The 9739-nt window shown below is 33.7% G+C and overlaps 1 protein-coding gene across 1 annotated transcript; it reads right to left on the bottom strand.

The window, feature by feature from the left end:
• Window positions 1-2219: 2219 nt before the first annotated feature.
• KMS1 (SNARE associated Golgi protein family) lies at window positions 2220-7299 on the bottom strand. The gene is made up of 8 exons (XM_086231921.1): window positions 6885-7299; window positions 5700-5911; window positions 5491-5569; window positions 4951-5250; window positions 3764-3921; window positions 3215-3331; window positions 2881-3060; window positions 2220-2755 (listed from the first exon to the last, which is right to left on the bottom strand). Exons 1-8 carry the CDS (start codon window positions 6961-6963, stop codon window positions 2600-2602), a joined length of 1281 nt encoding a protein of 426 aa, XP_086088047.1. The 5' UTR covers window positions 6964-7299; the 3' UTR covers window positions 2220-2599.
• Between the last annotated feature and the right edge of the window lie 2440 nt (window positions 7300-9739).

Raw genomic sequence — 9739 nt, 5'->3', positions numbered from 1 at the left:
TGGTTAGTTACAAGTGGTCAAAATTAGAGAGACCGGAGCCTAGGAGGTCGAAGCCTAGTAGGCCGAAACCTAAGAGGCCGAAGCCTAGGAGAACCTTGCTCGTGTCTTGAGCTTTGGGCCTTATAGAACTTTGTTTAGGCCCCAAATTGGATAATACTAAGTCTATGTGACTTGTTGTTATGCTCAGAAGAGAGATGGTATAAACAATATGCATTCAAGGAAAAAACTTCTAAGAAAAAAGATAAGAAGAAGATACTTGAATACACATGAATCAATTTAAAAAACATATTTAATTCAATCATAGGCAGCAAGCAAATGAGGCTTTAAGTATCAAATGCAATGTTTTGTCATATATGTTGCCCTCATTGTGTTTATTCATAATTGCCATACCCCATAAATTGGTTTCATAAATAAGGACATGGTTTGTAATTCCAGTAACTGTGAACATATGTTTTAGTTATATTAAAGGAAATTAAACTTTTAATTTAACATAATCATAACCTATTACCCCACCTTCCTTCACCATATGAGCTAATTTCAAAGATTTAAGTAGTAGTGAACATTTTATCCTTACATGTAAGACCCGAGCTTCTCTTTTTTTTAATTTTTTTTTTCTTCCTTTGATCTCTTCCCCTGTGTCTCTTTTGTAGAAAAAAAAAATTGAACTTTAGTCTGCAAAACAAAATAAGGATATTAAGAAATTCTTGTGCACATGGATGAACTAGGTTATGCTGTCCAGGAGAATAATACCTTGGATCTGCCACAGGTTTAATATTGGTGCTCCCTGACAAAGCTATCACCAAACCCTCTTGATTCTATCACTTAGCAACAGGACACCTAGTCACCTATATGGCTATATCACTCATCTCCCGGAAAGTCTGTTATATTCAAATCATAGCTTATATTAAAACCATCCTCCTCAATTTATTTGCTAACTAATGTACTTTGAATGATTGCATCTCTCTCAAAAGAACATGATCATTATTTAAAATGGGGTTTTAGGTCACCAGAGACAATCATGGGTGGAAAATGGAAATAACCCAATTTAATATTCATGCCAAATGGAATAGCAAATAGTGTTAATACCTGTACTGTAGGTTATACAACTTAACCATCTACCCTAGTAGGAACCTATATATTAATCTACTTCCTTGCAGTATCAGAAAATGCACAAAGGGATAAGGTGAGAATCAAAGTATCAAACCATGATCTTAGCAACGTGGACACAAACTTCAATAACAACGCTGAGTGGACTGTTTCTCACAATTTACTGCTGGAATTTTTTATAATTTCATTAAGATATTATAATTCAAGTAATAATATAGGTTATTATCATACAGATTCCATCAGATGCAAACGTGCAGACTTGCCACCGAGCGCTCGAAAATGATTTTTATAATAGGCGAGCACTGCAAGCAACGTCCTCCGCCGAGTTTTGAGGATATTTTTTTATGGATGCACTTTATCCCCTCCTAGGATACAAAATTGGCTTAATGGAGGCGTTATGTTAAGGTTTAACAAGCCTAAAATCTCAAAGTTAAATCATAACATAAACTCTGATAAATCCACACCGAACGCTCGGTGCTGAAAAATTTGCACTATCGATCACTCAGTGGTGGTTATCAAGCACTTGGTATTAGATGCGAGCATCTGAATAAGACTGTATTATCATATTCTCTATTTAAAAAGTGATGCTCTATATAAAGGACTATTAGGGTTCAATTAATAATCCCATTACAATATCTAGATGCGTTAAGTGCATCCACTAATAAATATTTTTAGCGGGAACCATTTTTAAATTATATTAAAGAAAATTAAACTGTAGACATATTCTAATCTTAACTTATCCTACCTAGTATCTACCATTAAATATGATATTCTACTGGATAAAAGAGAGATAATTTTGCAAGAATGGGTGAAGTGAAATATTATTTTGTTCTCATAAAGATAGCTTTTGTTCATAAAAAGACACTATTGTCCTAACATTTTTCTACTTTTTTGGTATAACACTTTTCTATTTTTCAAGTTTTTTTTTTTTTAATTTATTCTAGTTTTCAAGTTTAATAAGAGACTTTAAATATACCGTTTTTTTCTGGTAATCATTAGTGAAATCTACTGTGTGCATTAATAATGAGAGATAAGAGAGACAGAGAGAGACAGAGAGAAACGGAGAGAAACAGAGAGACAGAGCATTAATACTGAAATGTATTGAATCTCCATGATGTAACCTTGTCTTGCATTGCATTGCAAAGAATAATAAGATTCCAATTTCTAAATTTCAACATTAGTTGACAAATGGGTGAAAAAACTAACCCAAACAATGCTTCCCCCAAAATTACACAATAACAAACCTGCAATTTCTAGAGTTTTCCATTGTATTTGCGATCCTATACAAGCTTCTAACAAGGACTTCTGATGCACAGAGTATTTTGGGGAGAGACCAATGGTGCCTTTCGAAAGAGCTGTCTCTAGGAATTTCCATTAATTCTACTTGTAAAAACAGAATAGGAGAAAAGAAGAAAGAAAAAAAAAAAAAAAAAAAAAAGCAGTACCACCTAGTTAAGGGACACAGTCGAACATCATGTCACTGTGTCATGTTCTATGATTTCTTTCTCGACGAAGCAAGCTCCTTTTCCTGCTGTTTCTTCAGATAACTCTGAGCAGTTGAAGTAACAATCTTGACAAAGAAGTTCAACAGCATAAGCCACACCAAGCTGTTCCAAATTGATGCAACTGAGAAATCCCACCTTTTCACCTGGAGAGGAAAGGATTTAAAATTAGACAAATTGAAATAAACCCAGTACCTGATATCAAAATCCACACTACAAGAATTTAAAAAGCCAATGTACAACAAGGATGCCTTATGAACAGCAGAGGTACCTTGATATCTGAGGACACAGTAGGAGTAACTGTCAGATACTTATCTCTTGCTGCATCAATTTTGGCAATGAGGTTGGGCAGGACAGCAGCAAAACCAGGTATGAGACTGAAAACCCAAATCAATTCATTCTCTATCCAATTAAGAAGTTGATTGTTGCAAACTGAGATGATGAAAACTGTCTGCATAAAATAGAACATAAACAAACAATAACCAAATCGGAAGTCAATGGAGAACACTTGGCAAAGCCAAAACAAAGTATATTATCAATATTTTATTCAAAGTAAGGGCACCAAAACATGGAAAAAAAAATGGAAGAACAGCAACTAAACAAACCTGTAGATGAGTTTTAATAATTGCCTTTCCAATCACTGTTGCAAGAAAAAATTTCCAAAATGAAATCCCAAATTGTCCACACATAATGCCAGCCAGGTCGAAAAGAGGATTTGGCACCTGAAAAGTAACCTAGTTAACTGGCAGGTTACAATGAAAATAGTAATGAACACATTTTTGGGATAAGCATAACAATTGTTGCTTTCTGACATCAGACACAAATAAAAATAAGTCTGACTGTACAAATAGACATGAACACCAACTTTAATGAACCTCAGACTTAAAGCTGGATCTAAAAGACTAATGTTGATTCATGCAACTACTGAATGGTAATGCAAATCCAAAATTCATTGATGTGTCAGCATACAGCATCACACACACACACAAATGTTCGCGTGTAATATTGAATAGGAAACAACGATTATCTGTAATAAAGGGGAAATGATAAAAATCATATGGCAAAGCATAAAAGGTCACTCAGAGATGAAACTAGCAATTATATTTTGTGAAATGGCCGCTCTAGTAACAAAGAAGGAAGACTTTCAAACTAACCGAAGCAAGCACTAAGATCGTAAAGAAGTTCAATTGTTGCGAGTGGGATAGAAGCCAGCGTTTGATTTGGTTTAGATGAGTAGCTATGAAACCTTTTTCTTCATCTGAGGAGGCATCCAATTCTTCCATGGCATCCATTTTGTTACCGGATAAGCTTGCTACAAAAAGCAGTAAAACAAAAGATCAGAATTAAACATATAAATCACGTAGATCTTGCTATATATCTAAAAAGAAGTACAGAATAACTCATGCTACTTCATTTACAATAAACGTGCGTGAAATATTTCAGATCTCGTCTGAAACAGGTGCCCTTTTCTTCAGAACTAACATTTACCCATGCAGAAAACACATTACAAGTAGAACCCCAACTAAATATGCTTGAAATCTCCCATCAATAACCAACCACTGTACACTCAAGCTTTCACCTCATCAGTTCAACAAAGATAGAGTAAATTTCAAAAGAATGGGATCTGGATGAAATGTACTCCAGTCCTCAAAACTGGTGAGAGTAAACAGCTTCAAATTGAATCTCCAAAACATTATTTCTAAGATCCCACTTTGTGGGAACCAGCACTGGTCTTGAACCTGTGCCTGGAGTGACTAATAGTGTCCTGTGAAACACTTGTTAAGAAGTGTGCCGGCAATACGTACCAACATGTTGAGCCACAAAAGTTTAACAAATAATTAAAATATAAAGATATCGACAGTTGATAATCAATTTATGGTAAACAAAATATCAAACTAAAGTAGTTTTAGAAACAAAAATCTGTGAATTCAATTTTATTAAGTCACACAAAATATTCAAAGGCTTCAGAGAATCCTTGGATGAATGAGGCTGAGGTAACTCTAAATACAAGTTAGGAGATAAACTATGTTGCCAAGATCCCAGAGTAAATATTTTGTTTGATCCTATTATGTTTACAATACTTAAACTCAAAAGAGAAAAAGCAATCTCTCTCTCTCTCTCTCTCTCTCTCTCTCTCTCTCTCTCTCTCTCTCTCTCTCTCTCTCTCTCTCTCTCTCTCTCTCTCTCTCTCTCTCTCTCTCTCTCTCTCTCTCTCTCTTTCTCAAATGAATTCCTCATACAAGCAATAAATGGATGTGCATACCTGCCCTTGAGGTTAAATACTTAACACAGAAATCTTAGTTATATGAGAGTTTATCAGCCTACGATTTGTTCTGCTTACCTGCTCTTGAGATAAAATATGGAGGAAGCTCTCCAATTGCAGTCCCAACACCCCATAAAACAGCCTCTAACTGGACTTGTGGTAATATGCTGCTAAGCGGAACCCGCAAACCATGTAATGATGAAAACAATGGGGGTCCAAATTCAGAGCAGTCCTTGTCAAGCCATGAAGGACCTCTTTTTAGCTGTATTGTATCATATGGAGCGCTTTTTAAATCAACTCGACCACACTGCATTGCTTTTATAGTAAAGAATGCAATATGAGGACCCAGATATAGGACAAACGTGTGCAAACCAGATCCTGCATAAACAAAAGAATATGATATTACACTTCCTTCTTGATATATCAAGAAGATTAAGCCAATGCATGCCGGGCAAGATGCTGCTAAGTATTGTAAAACAAATATGGGAAGAGATGCTCTTTCAAGTTCCAAACATAAATGCCATGACAATTGGAAAATACTTTTTCCATGTTTAAATTACTGGCACCATCAGAAAGTCTGAAGCAGGAACAAGGATTCATATTTTTCATATTGCTTACCGAGACCAATCGAAGATGCAACTCCAAGGGCCATCCACCATAACCCAAACTCGAAATATTTGAGAAGTTCCTCAATGTGCTGCAAAAACTTGGCATTAACTTGTATTCAAAATTCCCAAGAAGCATTTAAACAAAACAAAGATAACCTACAAAGAACATAACATGTTATGAAATATGAAATCACTAAGATAATGTACAAAGAATAATACCTTCTCATGAGAGCCATCAACGGTCATTAGAAGAATTCCAAGACACGATATAACACTACTCAAAAGCATAAGCCAACCACCTTTTCCCAACAAATATAATATTGAACTCTTAACATATTGAACTACAGCCAAAACGAAAAACTTCAATGTTTTGAAGGGTTGTGTTGTTAGTGTCAAGTTTTCTAGTTCCTCCTGATGCTTCTCACGGAGTCCTGCAAAATTATGCAATTTAATCAGCAAAATGTATTTGATACGGATACGACCCTAAAGTGTCCAATGTCTGTTAGAGTGCGATCACATATAATTTGTTTTCTTTTTCTTTCTAATTTATGCAGAACTAATCTCAGATAATATTGGCACTTTGCTGACAAAGCATGCACACAAAAGACAAAAGGAAAAATAATTTTACAGGTGTAGTTCTATACTCTAACAAAAATGAAAGTTACAAAATTTATCAGAGAGAGGGAGAGAGAGAAAGATAGAGGGGAACTGCAACATTTGAAAGTGTAAGTATATAAGTTGAATGGCCATCAAAGGTAGATATTTTGGTGCACATATCTCCAATATGGAAACTTTTTAACTGAAAAACAACAGGAAAACCTGAATTGGAAAATATTACTTATCTGAACTAAAAGAAAAAACATTTTGCACCATGTTTTATCGGCAACTACTAAACTAAACACACTCACAAAGCTCAGTAAGTCTCGAAATGATAGAATTACAGCATGTCAAGCATGACTACACAAAAAAAGCAGAAATACCCAACCCAATTGTGAAAAGCAAAAGGATTCTCATTATTTCAAACCAGTATTTGGATAGCTTACGAAATTAATCTCCATAGTTTAGCCCCTATGTCACCTAATAGAATTGTTTGCCTAATGCCCTTTTAGCCTAAAATGTTCTACTTCAATTTTCTATTTGGCCTAAAATCCAGTTATCACCAAATTCCCACCTAAATTAATTCAAATTAAAACGAAAAATTCAACTTTTTCCAAAATATCCAAACTTTTGAGACCTAAGTTCGTTTCCAATAAGCTTTGCATCAATGAAAACTGAATGATTCAATAAACATGAAATTCAGATTAAAAACAAACTCTGGGTTATCGAATTAGAGGGTCATGAATTCCAAAAAATAAAAAATAAAAACATAATGAATGAGAAAATTAGAGAAATTGAAGCACTTGCCTGAGATCGAAATGCCAGTATGTTGAGAGGACGAAGAGGAAGAAGAAGAAGAAGACTTTGTTCGTTTACGGGAACCCATTATTAGGTTCACATGCCACAATCAAAAGCTCTCTCCTTTATACATGAATACTATACAAAAAAAAATATCATACAAATTTGCAATAATCTTCGTTTTTATGTTCTACAAAAAAATGGGTGCGCGACAATAAGAGATTGGCGCGAATCAATTGCTCGGAGTTGGGATCAAACTTCTGTTTATCCAAAACTTTTGAATGAAAATTTCAGATCTAAAGGACCCAAAAATAGAGATAGAGAAAACAACCGAAGAAGTTTGCGTGAAGTCCCCAAGTGGTAGAGATTTTATGTCTTTTAAATGGAGTCTCCTCCTTCGCCATACGACCCCAAAGTTTTGGTTTTCATTGTTGCTTCTTTTATTATTATTACTATTAATTTTTTTAATTTTTAAGTTATGAACTTACGATTGAGAACTCAGAAAAGAGAATAATGTAAATTCCGTTAAATTCCGTGAAGAGTTGAAGCTTTTTTGTTTGTTAGTTAAAAAAAAGTTACTTTTACCCAAGGAATAAAATTTCGGTTTCGAAGAAATTTCGACGGAAATTTCGAAAATTTTTAAATTTCGACAAAAATTAAACGAAAATGATGAAAATTACTATAAAAATACGAAAATTTTGAATGAAACTTTACTATATGTTTATTTAAAATATTATTTACTACATTGATAAAAAGTATTGAATAAACCAAATTATATAGTAAGTTTCATGTGATATAAGATAAATATAATGCGCGCTGAAGGTAAATATTATGAAATAAAATTAGTATAATGAATAAATAAAATTAATATAGTATTTATACTCTATAATATATACACTAAATTCTATATACTTTATAATTTATACTCTATATTATTTAAGATATCGTATAGAATATTAGGGTTTAAGCCCTTTAGGATATTTTTAATTATTTTTTATATAAAAAGGTATTAGAGTTTATTGATTTAGAGTTTAAAAACAATTAAATGAAACTCCAAAACGGCCAAACGAAATCTCAAATCAATTTTTTTTTTTCAATTGCCCAAAAACCTCAAATTAGGATATGGTATATGATATTAGGGTTTAGGCTCTTTAGAGTATTTTAAATTATTTTTTATATAGAAATATATTAGAGTTTACAAATTTAGGGTTTAAAAACAATTAAATGAAACTCCAAAAAAGTCAAATAAAAACCCAAACTATTTTATCTTCTTTACAATTGCCCAAAGGCCCCAAACCCCAATCAACCCTAAACCTTTTAATTTTTTTTCTCTTTCTTACTTTTCTTTTTTTCTTCTTCTTTTTCTTTCCTTCTTTTTCTTTTTTTCCTTTCTTTTTTTTTTCTTCTTTTTCTTTCCTTCCTTCCCTTTCCTTTCTTTTCCCCCCGAGTCTCCAGCAAAAGCTTCTTCCACTGTTTTTCTTCTCTCTCTCTCTCTCTCTCTCTTCCCAATCCATCACCAACCCACCTCACCCTCACCACTTTCTCCCCCTGCCACGCCTCCACTATCGCCCCCCCTGCCGCGCCCTCGATCTCCCTCCTGCCGTGCCCCCCGGCCACCCCTTGCCGCCGCCCCTCCTCTTTCTCCCCCGATCTCCCCCTGCCGTGCCCCCTGCTGCCGCCGGCGAAAACTTTGGCGAAATTTCAAAAATTTCAAAAATTTCGCCAAAATTATCCCAAAAATTTAACAAAACTAGGTTTCGATTTCGACCCCTCTTCAAATCGAAAATTTTGACGAAATTTCGCCGAAATTTTCGAAATTTAAACCCTTGCTTTTACCATGGAAAGGTTGGCAGTAATTAATTATGGAAGCATTGTATAATTTTGTATTTAATATTATTTATAATTTTTTCGATAATTTGTTAAAATTCAAATTCTTTTTGTCTTTGAATTGTTCAGTCTAAATAAATAAACACTTACGTAATTATTGGGGTAGCCCCGTTGGAGTGTCATAGAATTTGCTCCATGCAATTAAGTCGATCCCCATCTCTCGAATAAAAAAAACATTTATATTTACAGTGTGTAGAATTAATGAAAACAAAATTGAAGAATTACACTTTTTTAACAAAAATGAATGGCACTTCTCTTTAAATATAACTCTTAATCAGTAATTACATCCTTGTATTTTTATGATTTTAATTTCAACACCAAGGCATCAACAAAGCTTCTTTTATAAATTGTGGTCTCATGTAAAATTCTAGGACCATTAGTCTCTTGTAAGGTGTCGTCAGAATTGTCATTTTTAATGTTGTTTTCTCATTATACAAAAATTACACTTAGTTACCAACTTTTTTTAATAAAGAAAGACTAGAAAGTTACCCTCTTCAATTTCATTCCATTTGAACCTTAATTTTATTCCATTATAATATTTATCCCAACATCCAAGCACTATCTAAGTGCAGCCTCTGTAGCAATGTCGCAGTGAATATGGCAGCTGACTCATCAGAGAATAGCATTATGCATTATACTTAAAAGGTATCAAGACATTCTTTTTTTTATTTGGTAGAGGGGGATTAAATTTGGGTGCAGAATGGATAATTTCACAATCTTTTCAATCAACAACTGCGTATCAAATAAAAAGATGCTAAAAAAAATCAAATAAAAAAGATGGTTGGCAATTTCTGTTAAATAGTAGATTATTATTACTCTTTATTCGATCATTCTTTAATTAAGTATAATTGCCTTATTATGTTATAATTAATTAACCTTCTGAAAGGTCATGCATGCATTGCTTTGCCTTAGAGTAATGGTATAAGAACTAAGAAAAAAGTCACCTCACCCATCTTTAGAACCCCATCGTTTTACCT

Source organism: Dryas octopetala, chromosome 2 (assembly GCF_963921425.1).
Source record: "Dryas octopetala chromosome 2, drDryOcto1.1, whole genome shotgun sequence".
NCBI classification, from domain to species: Eukaryota; Viridiplantae; Streptophyta; class Magnoliopsida; order Rosales; family Rosaceae; genus Dryas; species Dryas octopetala.
This window is presented reverse-complemented; position numbering and strand designations above follow the sequence as displayed.